This window comes from Echinococcus granulosus, assembly GCF_000524195.1.
Source record: "Echinococcus granulosus chromosome Unknown EG_S00059, whole genome shotgun sequence".
Lineage (NCBI taxonomy): Eukaryota > Metazoa > Platyhelminthes > Cestoda > Cyclophyllidea > Taeniidae > Echinococcus > Echinococcus granulosus.
Window position 1 is genome coordinate 98,731 of NW_020170439.1, and position 18,884 is coordinate 117,614.

At 43.2% G+C, this 18,884-nt stretch overlaps 1 protein-coding gene across 1 annotated transcript; it reads left to right on the forward strand. All coding sequences in view use genetic code 11, as the record gives it.

The window, feature by feature from the left end:
- Positions 1–391: 391 nt before the first annotated feature.
- Positions 392–15,929, forward strand: EGR_06546 (Mediator of RNA polymerase II transcription subunit; the record flags this gene model as incomplete). The annotated part of the gene is made up of 18 exons (XM_024495795.1): positions 392–501; positions 533–665; positions 701–795; positions 828–906; positions 945–1,074; positions 1,297–1,416; positions 2,277–3,550; positions 6,624–6,917; positions 7,485–7,561; positions 8,561–8,895; positions 8,973–9,055; positions 9,530–9,748; positions 10,101–10,178; positions 10,735–10,992; positions 12,019–12,064; positions 12,721–13,106; positions 15,209–15,490; positions 15,702–15,929. 18 exons carry the CDS (start codon positions 392–394, stop codon positions 15,927–15,929), a joined length of 4,227 nt encoding a protein of 1,408 aa, XP_024349755.1.
- Between the last annotated feature and the right edge of the window lie 2,955 nt (positions 15,930–18,884).

An 18,884-nucleotide genomic window follows, 5' to 3' on the forward strand; every position in this document is an offset into this window, starting at 1 on the left:
TTAGCTACAAATATTAAAAAGGTGACACTGTGGTTAAAATCCCTCCAAACTCACCAATGAAGAAATGTCCATACAGCACATAATCGATTTGTGCAGGAGCAGGGGACAATAAAACATTAGCATTCTTAATTAAGTAAATAAAGCTGGAGGAATGAGTTACAATATGCCAACTACACCTGCCTTTGACCGAAAATTTCACGTTTTGGCATTTCTGCTTTCCCTAATCTTACGCAAACAAAATAAAATAATCATGCATTATTTGTTGCGATTAACTGGAAATAAAATAACAAGACGACAAATTCCATCAAACTTAAGGTCATATCGCTCGAATTCTATTGGGCTCTAATATGCTTTTGGAGTGTTATGGGCTGCATTTATAAGCCGCTTGAAAATGTCCGTCGGTGGTCTCGTGACTCCTCGGCCTAGGCCGGTGCAGTTATCTCTTCTGATAGAATTTATGTGCCAGAAAACCTACACAGATTTGATGCACTTGGTTGACCTGTGGGTTGGAAATTTGTTCTTACGTACTAAGTCTGCCAAGCAAAACAGACCTCGAGAAGAAAATCGAGCTGGCTAAGTTCTTCAGTCGAACGAGGAATCTGTTTATTCGACTGGAAGCACTTACAAAATGGGCTAATACTTCTTCGAAAGTGGATAAGTGTGAGGTTTGTTGATCACTCACTCTGAGTTATTTTCTAAGAAAATTTCAAATTTCCTCGAGGAACAGAGTATGCTTCTTCTTGATACCGCCAACATCTTATCTTTTCTCCACCAAAATCATCTTATTTCTGCTCGGTAGTTTGACTTTTGGGATCTTATCTTTTTAGCTTGCCTCCCTTTGCCATGCTGCTGGCAATCGATATTTTTGTTAATAAAACATACACACGTCTACCAAAAGCAATTAAAGTGAGACAATTCATTCCAGATGAGAAATGTACACTCAGGCTCGATTCACTCCTCCAGAACCCATATCTAATGAGGAAATTAGAATGGGATTGCCGGATTTGAACAGGATAATAAAGTACCGACTTAGTGTGTCCTCATGTCCGAGGCGTTTTACTAACATTGCCATCGGTAAGTGTTTCTTTAAGGAAACTGATTTTTTAGAGCATGGAAGGGTAATTTTCACAGTTCCACACGAGTTTAGTGTTACTCTGACATTACTCTCAGAGGCACTAGATTTTCCCTGGAGTATAATCGGCATTAAATTTCTTGTTTCTGATCCGAATAGAAGTTGTAAGTTTTTTAAATTCTTTCCGCTTATTCCTTTGATCTGTAATTCTTAATCTTTTTTAGCCAGTGGACCACTTATTCATCCACAACAGACCCGTTTCTTGTTGCAACATGCTCAATCCCGTATTCTTGATTCACGTTTTGACAGGCGTCCTCCTCTCACCCATCTCTATGACATGCTTCGTAAGTTTTGTTTGTGAACTGGATTTCTTGAAACCGTTTATACTCCCTTAGAGGAGTTTTGAGATATACAAGTTAAAAGGTAGCTTCGTTACTAGTTTGTAGAGGGTTTGAAAGATTACTGGCATGTATGGCCTAGTCTGAGTTCCATGTCGTCATCATGGGGGGTCGAATAATGAGATAAAAAGTCTCTCAGCCCTGTGCATAATTAAAACACTTGTCATTCTACGGCGTTTCTCTGGTTTTCGTGATGATTCTGTGTAGATAATTATGATTACCTTCCATCACATCGAAAGGACTTTTAGATCCGACGGATGTGCTGATTCTCATTTGTTCTGATGAGATTTACTTATTTTGGTTTCCATTAGCAAGTTACTGCGTTTTTTTCCGAAGCATCACTTAGCTAGGTAGTATCCTGCTGAGATGGTATTTTGCTCTTTTGGGGGGGGGGGGGGGCAAAAGTACTTAAAATGCATGATTTTTCTATGCTTCGTTACCGTCCCTTTTGAATCACCTGGCTAGGATATTTACATCTTCACTAAATATGCGAAGAGGCGCTGACACCTTTTACGATCTCACTTTCTTCAAATCTGGATTGTAGTCTCAGTGAAAAGTTGACGCGTCTCTCATAGCCATTCCGTTACGCGACTTCATTAACTCTGAGTTCCTTGGAGTGCCAGAGAAATAACAGTACTTAAAGAGGTGAAGACCATATTCTGATACAATGATGCCAACATTGCGTTCCGACAGCACTGTAAAGTGTTTGGATTGGGAAGTAGCATCGTTATTAACGAACAGAAAGACGAAGAATAGCGGTACAGGTGTTGTGCGCAAAGCTTCATCCAACTGTTTTGTGAGTCTAGCTGTGGGGGATTTAAAAAGTTTGTATAGTCGTGCTTATAACTGGCACAAGGATCTTTTTCTTACTTTAACAGACGCTTTTGCAATGTCTCTGCAATTGGACGTACTCTTTGAGCAGGCCCAGCGTTTGCGATCCCGACGTCCAACAGACCCATTTAGTATCGAAGACTATCGACCGGGGCAGCTACTCAAGGTTGTCTACTGGCGTGGATTGTCTAATTGCAACTACCAGGCAGTAATGGGTCCTGACGGTAAAATGCGACCGACCATTTACTCAATCACCATTCACGTGAATCCATTGGAACCTCAGCGGCCTCTCTCTGTGACTCATCATCCCGAATTAAACACTATCGACGAGCACAAAATCGGCTCCTTTGTTAAGGGTGGTTGTCTCTCAATTGAGAATCTCTTAACTCGCACAATCATAGTCCGAGCTGAACGCATGCTTACGGAGATTAGACATGAACTCCTGCCCCTTTCTCCGGGCCCAATATCCATTGGGGAAGTACCGCTCTCTCTCTCCGTACCCGTGCTCTGGCCCTGCCACCCTCACGAAATCCTCCAACTCCGCATCAATGCAGCACAGGGTCAAATTCGTGCCTCGTTTCCTTCTTCTGATCCTGTCCGCAGCGCTCCCCTCCTTCGTGATCTTGAAATGGCCTTTAACCGTCCCTCAGCACGTCGAGTCACCCTGGATCGCACCTCCACTATTGACTGTCGTGCGGGCAGTCGCGGGATGCGAAGCCTTGTTGGAGATGATACGCGTTGGCAGGCGAGATTGGTGGAGATATTTTCACGTCTTCGTTGCCTACTTGGTCAATGGAGGGTTGGGTGGGCGAATAGAGGGCGCTTTATACGATATTCGTTACCACTATCTGTCCCCCCACCCTCTTCCACCGCTGCTCAACCGGGCTACGTAGAGGTGCTAGAACGAGCAAGACAGGACCGTGTCGCTCTGGTGTTCATTAAACTATTTCCCAATGATGAGCACTACCTTCTGTGTGAACTGGCACCGACGGATGCACTAACAGTGGGGTATCGACACTACCTCCTCAAGTGTGTCTCCGTGCCTATTACGGTCACGGATCTTCACGTGGCACCGGGAGGGCGGTGGTTGACGCACAACCCGGAACAGTCAGTATTAGAGAGTGCTGGAGTTCTCGCACCACCGGGAGTGGCTCTGAGGATAACCCACTTTATGCCGTTAATTGGGGAGGAGGCCTCTGGCGATTTGACTGGAAACGCGGTCTACTCGTCTCTGATTTTGCAGCCATCAGTAAGTTAACATTTGTGAGTTTCTGGTGTTTGGGAGGAGCCTTTTTTGTTAAATGCCGACTCCAGCCTTCAGGTTAATTTCCAGTTGTTCTCTGCGGTCATGAAGGGGTTTCCTTTCAAATAGACTGATCAGAACCGATATATTCTCTTGGTTCGAAAAAAATGGACGTCTATTGATTGGTGGTTGTGGTGTTATAGCATCAGCTCCTCCAGGATGTGGGCTATCTTAAGGCGCAAAATCTGAGCATTTTTAAAAGCAAGGTGACGAAAATGTTCGTGGAATTTTCGGAGTAGCTTGCTTCAATTGTTTGTTGATACTTGAAGGCACTAGTGGAATACATGCGACTGTCTATATGTATGGATTTTAAAGCATATGTAGGGGTCTGTCTGCCATCGTTACAGTATTCTTTATGTGGGCTCTACCGCTCTTATTTTGAATCTGACTCGGCATCAAAGTTGCGGAATTCTTTTAAAACACTCTGTATTGCATTTGGGGAAGGCGTCAGGAAATGTTTGAAACGATTTGATTCTGCGGATAAACCACTCCGAGTGATGCATCACATTGAGAAATATTCTATTTTTGAGAGTGAAGGGTTACATGTCCCAGCTAACAAGATGGATCACGAATATCCGCTTGTTTTACTCGAGTGATGAAACTATCCGTTTACATTTGCATCTATTGGAGAAGCCGCTAAAGCTAAACGGGCTGAAATGACTGTTGAATCATTCTTCGCTTTACGTTTTAAAAATGCTCTGTGCTGACTGATCGGTTGATTTGTGGTGGGAAATGGCAGTTATATTCTAAAGCTATACTTAGACGACCCAATATCCCGCATCTCTAGGGCAATACCTCTACCCCAGAAGACTGTGCTAGAGAACCGGTAGGAAGAAAGTCCCGTTTTCACAAGGCAGTACAAGATCCTTTACCGCAAAACACCTATGAAAAGATTTTCACTCTAGATTGGGGGGAGATACCGTCACATCCTCATCTCTGGCATTCTTTGACATTCCTCCAGGCCCCTATCACATTTACTTGGTATTAGGTAGGCCAGATGCTGATAGGCAATTAAAGAATAAAATTGGGGAAGAAACGGTGACTTAAGATAAGTTGTTTGCGTTCAGACACAAGAGGTTCTTGTTGAAAGTGGGATTTGTAACCTGGTATTTTGTTTGTGTAGCTATTTGTTCTTTATATAAACCGAGGGAACCGTTCTTTTGTCACCTTACAGTTATTTTACTTCGCTTTCATTGAAGCTAAACTGTGGTTTTGAATTCTCCGTTTTCACCCTTTTTTGTGTCAAATAATGTCGAGTGAAAAGTATCTCTTAAGATTGGGCGACGCTGAATGGCGAGCGTATTTGACAGAGACCTTTATCTGGTTGTCAAAAACCGAATTTTTAAATTTGTTTAGGACATATTCCCGTCTTTTTATGATAACAGACCTTCCCTTTTTGAAGATAGTTCCTTGGGCTTCTGAGGTAACCTTGCTCCACTTAGTCCAAATCTTGCTGCGTTATTGGTTTGTGTGTAGATGTCAAAAGTGGAAGTCGGGTTTCATTGTTAAGTGTCTGTTTTTCATGTCAGTTGTTTGAGTAGTTGTGAGCACATCCATTGAAACTTGTCAAAACATATGTTGTGGTCGTCCGACCTCATGCCGATCGTGGAATTTCACCTGACCAGTTTGCTTGTATTCTGCCTTGTGTAACTTCGAAGACATTCAGTCAAGTTTGTGAATTTAGTTAACTGTCTGCTTCATGATCTGTTGACGCCTCATGATGCAGTATATGGGGTTTTTATGGGTAGGATTTCGAGGGTACGCTTGCTCGTGGAAGAAAAAATGCCTTTTTTAAGCCATAAATGGATCGGTCTTAATGAACCGTTAAGTATTTGCTGGCATATAATTGAAAAGTGAGTCTAGTAATGGCTTTATTTTTGACAATGCAGAGAAGCTAGAAGTGGGCGGTCGTCAAACGCTGACATAAGGTTGTTTCTTTGAAGTGGAAAAGTGAACCTTTTCTTCATCATAGCTAAACAGTTCCATTCTACCAAGGGCGAGGAGATTGCCGTTCAAATCAAATCGACACTTTTACTGTCACAAATACTTATGAAAAGGAATGCTACAACGGCACATTACGCGCATTATTACGATTGAGCCGTGTCATAGCCAGGGTACATGCCATGACCTTAGTCCAGACGGCAGGCACCATTAATTTGGAGGACAGGCAACAGTGGTACTGCTTGTCTGCATACATGTAAACGCTTTAAGAATGGGTGTACACATAGCCATCAGTAATGATTCCAGCTGTAGTTGTGGCTCCTAGTGCACAGAACAACTTCCATTCCACTGAATATTCAAGCAGTGCGTGGATCGTCTGCTCCTAGATAGACAATCGACGCAGTCTTTTGCAAGATTAAACGAGGAGTGATTTTAGTGGATTGTTGAACTCACTTTTGGAAATGGTGTGCCCCAAGGCCGAAAGGCCTTCGCAATACAATTTGCTCGTACTACCGAATCTTCCCAGTTTTGAAGATGTTTACATACCTAGAAGTGTCTCTCCTACAAAATTATTGACATTTATGGAGCTTTAAACTTTCCTACATTCGGCCAGAATTGACCTTGTTGGGATGTTTTTTCGCTTGGACAATTTTCTGTAGTAATGCATTCTATGAACGTTACTACTCTAACTAGTTTCGAGGCCGTTCAAAAATATGAAATAGACGAGTTTTGACTTTTTTGGGGTAGTAGAACCCCCTCCCTTGAGGTCTTGCTCTTACTTTTTTAGATGGAGTCTCATGTGCTCAAGAATTTTTCAGCCCAGCGAGGTTAGCTAGTCATCGGCGAATATTACTCCGGCTGTGTTAGTACTCATGTGCATATTTGTATCACCCGCTTATTGCTCAAAAGCTGAGCCAATTGGAGTGGAAAAATGTGTCGGAAAGTCTTGGCTTTTACTCCTTATATTCTTGCAATATAGATATTAGGACTATTTTTTTGTTATCTTCAATGTGGGTCTTGGTTGGGTCCTAGAATATCAGCTAACCGAGCTTTACTAATTCCTTCCCTCCATAATTAGCTGGCAGAACTGCGTGAAGCTGCAGCTCAGGTCCAGCGTAATCGAGTGTGTCGGCGTTTGAAACGAGTCCGTGCTCTCTTTGAACACCTCTCGAGGGACGATGAAGGCGGTTTGGCAAGCGAAGCTAAGCGCCGGTGCATAGATCGCCTGCCACCAAACGATAGAGCGATGCTCCTGTCTGCCACCTCTGACTGTTCCGCCGCTACGTCTCCCTCCACCGTGCTGATGCCAGATCTGTCTCGGCTCCTTGCCGCTCTGGAAGATGATGTAATTGTTAATGAGCTCAATGCGAAGGTATGTATCCTGTATTTCTGCTCTATTTGACCTTTTCATATGCCTTTCATTCTGTCTGGTTCTTTTTATAATTCTCCTGGAACCATGTTCTGTCTCCACCCCTCAAAATCGTGTATAATGGAGATTGGGAGGAGCTCAAGTTCGTCATGCAGACAAACTCGATTCATATCCACCCTATTCAACTGGCACTTTATGCTAGACAGGTTGAGAATGAGAATATTTTAGATAGCTTAATGAGGAGTACAAGTGACAAAATGCGTGTCTATGGTTTATAATGCATGCATGTAAACAATCCCATGATCTTTTTCGACCACTTGATAGATCGTGGTGATATTTAAGGGTCACCCAAGGTTGCAAAATGAGGGATGCTTCTTATTGCATCTGTGTTAGCTTTGAATTTGTCGCATCTATTTCGAAGATATTACTTATTTTTCCTCAGTCCGTGGGGGGCAATAGTTCGAAAGGCATTGTTCTCCTTGTTGATCTTTTGACCTCATTTACATATTTATCCGTCAATGTAACATTACTCTTAACAGGCGTCATCAGTTTGGTTGTTTGTCTTCACAGCTGGCAGAGCACGGGATCACTCACGACGGCGTTATTAATAATGCTCAAAGTGACATCCTGACTATCGCTATTCGAAGGTATGGTTCCTTTTTGTTTACATTTGTCTGCTTTTTCCATGCTTTGAGAAGTGGTGCTGGTTGTGAATGACACATGAATCAAGTAGTTTATTTACACCTTTTTTCTCACAAATGAATAAGTGGTCATTGAAATTGACTAGCGAATACACCTTATACACTTACTGTAGTGGATATAGTGTTAGCTGGAAAATGCATCCGTCCTCTGTTGCTTTATTGGAATAAATCAATAGGCTTTGGATAATTCGAACGCTTCTACTTTGATTTACGGAATACGTTTCTCTAGTTAATTTGTCTAAGGGCCGTGGTTGATCTGCCCATCATTACCTTATTCACCTGTTCGTTTTTTATTTATCCATTCTGATTCTCTCCACTCCGGACTCACACATTTTTGCATTCTGGAGTTATCTGTCACATCCATGCATTTGTCAATCCCCGATCCGCCCATTCCGGGTGCGCAGGAGATTCACTTGAGTTCATCTGTCTTTATCCTTTTATTTTCATGCTGAATGCAATAAAACAGTACAGTTGTCTTAAAATAACCAGCATAGATCAAAACCACATCTTCCTCTCCCATCACTATTCCCACGAAACGTCTCTCATTATGGGTCCCACCCATGTTCATCCATTCATCTCTAATTTACTTATTTACAAATCCCGATTTCTATTTAGTCATCCGCTTGGGATCCATGCACACTTGCTTCATTTTTGCTTTTGCCTATTCACTGTCTCCGATTCTTCCTTCCTGAAGCCGTCTCTTTGCTACCATTTAATTCATTCACCCCGTGTTCATTCCTGATTCATTCACCCATTCTTTGCCCAATTATCTCGGATTCAAACATCACTTAGTTCATTTGTTTCGAATGCTCAAGTATTGTTGAAGTATTAGAGCATGCCGACCTGTGCAATCTCAAGCTAAACAAATGCCAGAATGAAGAAAATGTTGATGACATGCCTTTTAGTCGTGAAATTTCTATAATAAACCAAAATCCTGTCTTATAGCATTCCCACCAAGAGCCTTCCAGCCTGGGCACGCCCTGGTATCGCTCTCCTCCACCGCTATGCCCGACGCGTAATAATAATCAGCTCCTCTCGTCTTTCGCCCTCCACTTCTTCCTCCGCCACATCCACCTCTGCTTCTATGCGCTGCTGGCGTCTTACCATTGCCTTCTCCAATCTCCCAGGCAACGCCAATGGCGGCGAACTGCTCCACCAATCACCTACATCGCAGGTCAACAGTTTGTCCGACTTAAACACCTTTCTCCTTACTGTGATAACCGAATGGGAGGCCCTCTGTTGCTTATTTGCTATCTGCGGACCGGTTATTGAGAATCCTGGTTTGTGATCGGTTTTTGTGTATATTCGGTTTTACTGAAGCTGTTTCGGTAGTTGACTTTGAGTTTTTGCATTTAAGCTTGCCTACCACCTGATGTGCGGCTGAATGCCTTTGACGCAAGGAGTTTGATTCTGGCTTATGGACCGGGTCAACATTACTTGGTGAGGAAGACCTTTGCCTCATCTCTCTTCATTTTCCCACATTTCATAGACCAGCCTCTATTCATCGGGGCAGGTACCTAAAAGGCGAGGCACTTGATGAAAGTCCTAATTCAAAGCAGCTCCATGAAACTAGTGTTCTGCACCTATTCCCTCTTGTCACTGTGTCCCCATTTCAACTCTTCTCAGTAGTATACATGATAGACTTTTAGCTATTTAATTGGTCACTGTTTTGGATTCTTTGTGTGAACCTTCATTGGTTAAATCATCAACTCCAGTTCCCCTACTTCTGTTATCAGCATGGCATTCAAGTCATCTACGAAGCCTTTTATGGAACATTATTCTAGGATTGCGTAGAGACGCCGGGACATTGGTAGTTTAACCGGAATGATATGAGTCAATGCTCCCAGTATGGTAGTCAAATCGCATTTTACAATCAGCATTCATCTATTTACTTCTTTCACTTGCCTTTCACAGGCCGAATTGTCTGTAGATCCCCGCCAGAATTGCTGCCTTCGTCTCGGTGTCCATCCGGGTCCCGTCACTTTGAAGCATGGTGACGATGTTGACGACGCATTGCAGCAGCAATGGCGCCGACAAAGGCAACGGGACCTTTTCGAGAATCCGCATTGTGTTGTGCGTGAGCATCTGGAGTTCCTGGTTGAGAGCCAGAAGTCTCTTTTACCAGTGTGTTCGGTGAGTGAACGGTCATAAGACTGTATGAGGTTTGCTTTACAGAGTATTCAACGATTTGACTTTGTGAAACGATAGTGTATGAGGCATATTTGGAATTTTTATAGAGAGCTAAATATCCCCACAGACCTCACTCAACCGAAAATGAGTATCAACCAAGAAGCTGAGTAGGGGTTACACATTCTCGAAAGTGAGACCTAAGGGTATTGGACATTCATTTACCTAATAATGCGATCCTTTATGATTGATGCTTACTTCAGGTGTACAACAGGCCAATAGTTAACCGTTGGATTGATTTTCTTGCTGCATTTATTCCTCATATTTAGGCGGAAACTGACTGTCGACACTTTTCTAGGTCTTGTCCTCTACACTGGACTTCGTAATGTCTATGGAAGTCCTGCGGAAACCCACCATAATGACCAATTCCATAAAGGTTCGTTTTTTGAGGTCACTGTGTCGCTTCTAAACATCGGGTATTGTTTCATTTAGAGTGCTTAAGTTTTCCTGAAGTGCATTAGTCCATACAATTTGTTAGGTGGGATGAATGAATCCAGGTATAATGATTGGATAACTAATTTCCTCCCATTTTCAATCAAAGAATGCTGTTATAGTATCGCTTTTCTGATGTGGTCAAACGATGTCTGATTTGGTCTTTCGTACGTCGTCTCTGCTTTCTAAGAGAATGGATGGAGCTCTTCTTTATTGAAGGCCTCATAATTGGACCGGAGACATCCCTTTCTTTACGGGGTTTAAACGCTTTGAAAGATTAAGAACTTTAAGGTAGAGTTTATCATCCGTCAAATTCCACCCTGATCTGTTTGATACTCATCTATTTAAGTATTATGAACCTCTCAGGGAACATAAAAATGAATTTGAAAATCGTTAGGGAGCTGTTGTTACTCAATGTCGACATTTACTTACAAACTTATTTAGTCGCACAAGTTTACACAAGGAGTTGTCAGAGTGCTAAAATGCTTTTTTTCAAACAGTCGTCAGCAATTGTGAAATCAGCCCGCCCCATCCGGAGTATGTCTCTGATGGCGCTCTCCTGTTTCGACCTGCAACTTGCTTATCGTGGCACACTGTGCTTGCGTTTTAAGCTGAAGACTGGTCACGACGCAACTGTCCACATCTATGATGGCTGCCACCATCAAGAAGTTGGTGGTGCACCACCACAGAGTCGTGGTGGTGGAATTTCTAGCGAAATTTACCCCGTGCAAGGCTTTGTACCACTTCCTGCGTTCCAGGTGAGTATATGGGCCTCACTGCTTGGAAATTGGCTCATTTGTTCCGGTGTATAGAAGAGCTTGAAGGAAATGGGCAAATAAATCGGTTTTTGGTGGTCACACAATTGATTCCTGGTAGTTTTCTTGCAGCAAAGGTAGGTTTCCGTTATGGCTTTGTCGTGTGAAAAAATCTGTCACTGCAAGGGTCTGTCTCGCATTTTAAAGACTTCTGGATCGTGTAGGCCGGATAATTTACGCCAAGATTCACTTTAGCTACCAAATATCATTGGACGAAATTGACGTGGACCCAGATACAAACTGAAAAGTTTGTTGTGTCACTCCAAAACCTGATTTTCTATCTTCACCTTTCTTGATTGCTGAGTAGATTTTGTTGCGCTTAGTTGAATTCTAAATTTGAGTATTTTATTACTTAATTCCCTGTAAGTTGTGATCAAAATGCACTGCCTGTTGCTTCGTAGCATGAAAAAGTGGTTATTTTAAGAACCTCATAGCCACTGCTGTTGTGAGACTCATTTCTTCTATTCCTTGAAGTTGTTGGTTAGATCTTTTGCCTCTAATTCACTTGTCACTATCAGACGTTGGTAGGTGAAATGGATTGAGGTGTGCACTAATTGACGAAGCTACAATGCTGCAGAGTTTGATAATAAAGTTTGTTGAACTAATTGAAATTAGGTGATTGCTTAATAGAGTCCGGGTAATTTCTTGTCGAGGTGGGTGCTCACCACTGTCTTATTCCTTGTAAGCATTGCCGATTTCTATGAAGTAAGCTAAGCTTGTAGATTTCTAGGCAATGCAGTTGGGATGACTTGCCTCAACTAGTTGCAGCTGTTGCGTATTATTGATAGTGAACAGAGGAGTTGGCATGCTAGAAATACAGGTAAGATGGGTAGAGATATGCCTTTTTTGATTTCAGATTAAAGTTAGCTATGGTTAATGGGAGAAAGGATTAAGATTGGATGACTAACTTATTCCCGGTCATTTTTTACCAAGATAGGCTCTAACAGACTCAACTTTTTTCCGTTCCAGCTCTTTTTGGAGTCAATGCAAAAGGCCTTCAAGATGGAGGGTGGAGGTGGGTTATTTCAATGATTTTGAGGATTTTGTTAAATCCGTTGTTTATCAATGTTTATACTTCGAATTTAACTACGTGTATTCGCTGTCACTTCTTCACCAGAGCGAAAATCTGAAGCGCTTTACATCCGCTCTCGTATCTGCCCTCTCATGGGCGTTTCAGGGGGAGAGAACACTTCATTCCTCATCATCGAGCAGAGAAGAGTTCGTTTCTCAACGCGTACTATTTCTTACCACAATATCCAATATAGGAAGGAAAACCGTTTACGTCCATCTTTGCTACTGCGTCACAATTCTTGTTACCAATCACCAGGGGTAATTGTCTCTCTAGACAGACATTGCGAGATCAAGCTCTACTCATTATCCCATCTTTGTTGTTTGCGGAGCAAACAATAGGGTGTTTAATCCTTCCCATCAAAATTATTTCACAGCACAATTTTTGAGGCGGAGTAGGTCCTATCTTCGGAACTCTATCCGAAGACTGAAGCATTTGATAAGCAAAATGTTAGTGAATGTAAGAGTGCAGCTCTTAGTGCAGGGATAGAAGTTCCTATCGTTTTTGAGGCGAAAGCGAATGCTAGCACTCCTAATGAACTGGTATACTGCATCGATATTTCATTGGCCGATTTACCATCTGTCCTACTTATTTATTTCCAGACGAGAAACCTTCCGGCGGTTTCACCGTGTCCCAGTTGGATCGAATGCTTCGGCCATCGGGAGGGGGCACCAACGGGCCTGTCAGTCCCTCAGCTCTCGAGTGCTACCTCTCCGCCAGCTTGACTTTCCATGCTGCTTTCCAGGCGGTGAATGCGCATCGTTGGCAAGTTCCCTCTGCTCCTGCTATCGAGGTAGGGGAATTCGTTGCCAAAGCACCTGACTCGGGGCTAGAGGTGAGGTTGAAGATGGAGGAGGAGGAGGCGACGACGGTGGAGGGTGTTCCACGCTGGCGTCTCGTCCTGAGAGTCACGCCAGATCCTGTGTCGTGCCCGGCAGAAGGAGCTGCAGAATTGGGTGCTAGGATTGAGGAGTTCTTCCGCCGAAGGGTTGGTTTTCATTGAGATTTACGAAAGGACTCATTGCGATACCTGTCAGTGTTCCAATCGGATCTACGGACGAGTAGCCGTTACTTGTTAAAAGATATCGCAGGGGGAGGCTTCTTGTTAATGGACAACTTCATTGAAGACGCAGCTCTTCAAAATGATTACTGATATTTAATGTCTAGCCTTATGTAGATGCCTGTTCAATTCATAGAGAAGTTTGTATTTGTAGCTTCAGTTGAGAACGGTTTTCGCTCATTATGGGTTCATCTTAAAAAACAGTCCCAAACTCTCTATCTTGATCAGTTTTGTGAAATGCTGCTCCTCCGAAACATCATTTGCAATCGGTCTTTCTCAGCTTTGATCTGACTCCTGGTCCTAATTTCACTCTCAAAGAGGGTTGGTCGTTTCGAATTGGGACATTTTGATAAAATATTGAAATACGGCTACTTTCTAATGAAGGACTCCACTAGTGTGTGAGCCTGAGTTCGCTAATAATTTTTTTTTATGATCTAGTATATTTGTTGTTATGGAGGTGCATGAGTGACACACTTGAAAACGCCGTTCTTTACTTTTCGCGAAGAGCAGTTCTTTTTGAGCGTTTCTGTGAACCTGTGGATGTCATAACGAATTTGAATACGAGTAGCAATTATCTTCTAGTTCACCATTATTATATGGTCTTTTCTCAACCTTACGTCAGCTTGCAAATCCCATTCCCATAAAATGCTTTTCCTTTGGAGGAGAAAAAAGGCTGGTTATAGCTAAATCCACCTCTGCCAACTTTGTTTTTGATGGTCGATGCCAAGAAAAGGTGCTAATCATCCATCATCCGGAGAAATGTGAAGGAAGTAAGGAAGGTGTGGATGAAGTAGTATCTCTCTCATTCTCAAGTGGGTTATGAGGTCTTCTTGCTAGTAAGTTTTATGGTATGAGACATCCCTCCTACTACTTTACTAGTCTTGGCTATTTCTCAAGAAATTTTTCCACTTGAAAACTTTCAGGCTTCATTGAGTTATTGTTTTGGCCTTCAGAAGGGAATTCAGGGTTGGTAATCCTATCTTCTCTCTGCCAAATGTAGCAAACGAAGTAATCTTCTAGAGATCAAGTGTTTCACGCCTTAGAAATGTAGAGCGGATAATGAGTAGACAGTGTGGAGTTCACTTAACCAACGTATCAGCTCTTGCGCTATCTACTAAGAAAACGACCTTCTTCGGGCTGAGCAGTCTCAAGAATTTCTAAGGCAAAAGTTTTTCTTACACACCTTTGAGTTGTATCGAGTTATATCGAACACTATTTTCGCCCTTTAATGATAATTCGTTTTCAACAGTTGAAGGGATTGTGGTATGCAGCTGGGTTTGGGGTACACCACATACGCACACATAAAGTAGGCTTAATCCTCTGAAGATAAAGCAGCGCGTCTATTAGAAGTTGGGGGGTGGTTGTTGGATCGTTTGGGGATGATCAGTGATATTTTCGTTTGTGTTGGAAAGGGAAAGTTCTTTTTCGTGACAAGTTAGTAAAAAATCCAAAGTGCACGGGACATTTTTTATAAGGTTGCGAAGACGTAAAGAATGCATTAATAAGCTTTGAGACTTCTTGTGCAATTTCTAATAAATGTCGATGTGATGTTTGTCACCTTTTAGCAGCCTTTGACAACCATCTGCGCATATGCAAAGCAGGATAGGCAGTGAGAGTTTCTACTCATTAAATCAGAATTCATTTCTCTCATTTTACTGAGGGTTAAGGAAGAAGGATTTTATAAGAGCAGTTTTCTAAAAGCAGGTTTTTTATTCTTTTCTTTGCGTAGATGTACAGCGAAATGATGGAGGGGTAAGTTGGTTACTTAGGTTACCTTACCAATGCTTAAGGCTATTGGACGGTACGTTCACGTACCCAGGTAACTAGCCCACTCCAACAGGTCCTCAATGGTGCATGTCACCATCTTCAGGTGTGTTCGGTTTTATGCGAATACAAGCAGATGGCTACTCATCATTGTGGTAAAATGTTGACTGGTCTGTACGGATAACCTTTCGTTGGGGCCTAACTTTTTCGCCAGTGTTTTAGAAGGTTTCAGCTCACAAGGATCCTCTCCCATATCTTTTTCCCAGGTATGTTTAGTCTCACCGCAAGCAGCAGCTATCACCTCTTTCTTCCGTCTCCTCTCCCTTCCCGGTGCAACCCTCTTTGATCTCGTCACTAACGTCTTTGCGTGGGATTTGGACTCCACAAGCGGTGGCAACAATGGTCTTTCTATTCTCCGCGTTGGTCTCGTTTCCCTTGCTACTCCAGCCGCCCCCGAGCCCTCCGTCGTTCTTCGTTCGCCCAGCTATCTCGCCATGCAAATCATCATTCCCCGCGCACCCGCTTTCAACGAGCAGTCCTCGTCTTCGGTGTGTTGTGTAGTGTTTTGGGTGATCTGTGAAGGTGTGATAAGTCAGAACAGTGTAGAAGGTTGTTGTATCATTGGAGTCAGAATACCTGAGAGCCTAGAGATGGGCATATGTCCGTGAAGTCCGCGGCAACCAAGGTGTCCGCATAGCTAAATGTGCCCGTAAGCAACTATCTTTCCTGTCAGGAATTCGAGTCACTCTTCTTTTATAGGGTTTGTTGCGTGCCTCCGGTGTGGAAGTAGTCGGCTTGACGTATGACTGGTCAAAGAACCATGTGGTAATTGTGGCGTCGAAGAGGTTTCAGGGTCTGGACGAAGTAATTAATCAACGCTTCAAGACTACACGAGCTTGCACGCTGGTACAACTCATCTCGCATATGCGCAAGAATCCGCTTCAACAGGGAATGCCGTTGCAGCAGCAGATGCAGGTGCAGCAATGATAAAAATTGTACAAATAATAAGTGAGGTGGAATAGAAAATGCACAATAGTCTTATTTCTGCGTGTTATGTTGTCCGATATGGGCGCTCAGTTGGTGGGCAGAGTTCTGTCCCACAGAGTTGGAGCGCAGGGCTACTTTATGCTTCGTTCAATGACAATCTTCGGACAATGCCTGTAGCTGCTCATTTTCGGTCAACGCGCGTCTGTGTTCCTGCTATCACATGGTCCGCATGCGTGCGTTTCAGGAAAGGAAGACCCGCTTGCACGCGTTCGAATTTTGTCGAGTGGACAGATCTTAGCTGTATTGGTTGCTTGGCCCCCAGGAGATCCACGGTTAGCACTGTCCTCTCCACTGCACATCAAGTAAGCATTAGTTTATGGAAGACTGGGTTGCGTGCCTTCGTAGAGTGGAGCAGGTAGTCCGTTTGTTCGCTTGGCAAAACTAAGGAACGAAAGATCTTTCTGTCCTGGGTCGGTCGACAAGCAGTCCGTCCGTTTCTGTGACGCATGTGCAAAATTGAAGAACAAATTTCTAAACTGTGAGGCTTGACTTTTAAGGCTCGTAAAGCTGGTAAACCCCAACAACTCCGTTTAGTTCAACGGATATCTTATGTGAGTTAAACAGAATAAGAGGGTAGCACGGAGCACAAACTACCAATACACCGACCCCTATCCCTACAATTCATTAAAAGGCATCGCATTGGGTCAAACCGAAGATCGCGTGATTTTTTTATTCTTGAATCCATCAGGAAAGGAAGTACCAGAACCCTTTTACACTCCATGCAGCTGTGGGCAGTTTTCTGTCAAATCTAACTTGCTACGATAATAAAATCAGGTCATTTTGGGACGATTCAGAGACTGAGGCTTGAGCTGCATCAAGCTCACCTCAGGTGACAATACTACTCACAGGTGGTTTGAGACGCCAGAGCAATTCTACGTCAAAATGAAACGAATACCATCTAACCGAATGTGTTTTGTATTGCTTTGGGGAATGGTAATGACTGGACTACAACACAGTTCGGTAAAACGGTAGTCAACTGAAATTAATTTACCTTCTAGAGAGGAATGCAAATCAGGAGATGAATATGCCTCATGGTGAGGTTTTTGAACCATTTTGATGGGAATCGTATTGGAATTAGAAGTATTGCTAACGCTTGAAAGTAGCTTCACAACAGGAACTTTTAATGTGAAAATAGCCAGCTCGCCCTCGTTACAGCCATTCATTTTCAATTTTCATGCAGGACTGTTGGTTCGTCGAGTTGTTCGCAGCTTCCTGCGATTCAGAAAGAGCACGAACCTCCCGTTCTCATCGATTTTGTAGGAGTTTTTGTTGAGGTTTGATTAGCGACCACAGAGATTAGACTTCATCTCATAGGCTCCCCGATTCCCCAAGACCCCACAATTTCGATTGTCGTCGCGTTTTCTGTGTATGTACAAGAGAAGAATGCACACGTTGCACCGCATTACAGAGCACACAGCACGTGTACGGAGAGGCTATAAGCTACACGACACTTAAAATGGTTCAAGGTCATTTTTGACCTGTATTCACCGACGTACTGATTACTGTTTGGCGGTAGACACTTTAAAGTTGAGCTAATACAAGTCCAGATGTCTCATTCGTCTTTGGGAGAAAGAGTGGATTGTTCCAACTCCAAATCCGAGACAGGGGGATCAACACTCAATGAAAAACTTGGCAGATGCTCGTTGGAAGAGGTGAGCTAGTTGTGGTTTTAAAAAGTAAGATTTCCACAAAATGCTGATAGCTTCCTCTAAGAAAAGATACGTATTTTCTTTTTCACGAAGGGTTTTTCATGCTATTTAGGACTTTCAAGATCGTACAATTATTCCAAGATTTAATAAATAACTGGGAGGCAATTTCAACGCAGAAAAAAATTACAGTGCAACCTATCCACTTTAGGACAGCCTAATTAATCGGTGTTGAGATGATGTCTTTATCAGAAACCCAGGTTTTTTCGTGTGTTATATTGTGATCTAGAAGATCCTGAATTCTCTGGTTAAAATGTACCCGCGATTCCGGCCAACAACTAACCCCTCTGGGTTGATCAAAATTGAAAAATGTTTTGTTGCATAGATCGAGCCAAATTTCCTCAAGTGTAAGATCTTAGGTACGATTTATTTTAGAGTTCTAACAAGAGGTTTAAGTTTAAGCGGCCCACACACTAACGGAATACGCCCTGGAATAAATTAGCGCCCTCGTTAGGGAACTGAGTCACCTCAGAACTTTTACATTAGTTAAACGCATGATCGCTGTGTTTGAGTATTACATCGGTGCAACTGTGCTGCGCTTGAAATTCCCGGTTCGTGTTTTACGGCTGGTCAAGCACCACACGATCCATGCTTCGCACGCTCATGTAATACTTGTCTTAATGTGCCTGAGTGAGACGAGGCGGGCAGACGAATCGAACCTCGTGACTGAGGCGTCAAGGTCCTGCAACCCCGAGGGCGGTTCCGTACCCACACCCCCCCAAACTCCGTACTTGCTTCCCTCATTTACTTATCCCAATAAGCATGACGAAGCCAAATCAACTTGAGTGTCCTAAGAGTATGAGGACTATGGAAGAGGAGATCTACGAGCCTCGTCCTACACTGGTGGCAGCGCCGGTGGACCTGCCCCTTTTGAAGATGACATGAGCTTCGAAGACTGGATGAAAACTGCTAAATTAAACTCCCATTTCTAACCTCTGACCTCTGCCAAAAAATACCCCTAATTCTCTGCGCTCTCCCCCATGATTTATTTTTGGCCATAATCGACGCTGGCATCACCCACAATACCGACATTTATCAATGCTGCGATACGATGGCTCAACTCGTCTTCGATAGGGAGGAACGAACTCTCACCAGAGACTTCTTCCTCCGTTTCCGAGAAGCTGATGAGGACGACGAAGAGAATGCTAAGAATCTTCAACACCTAGCGGAACGTGCTTTCAATGGCTGA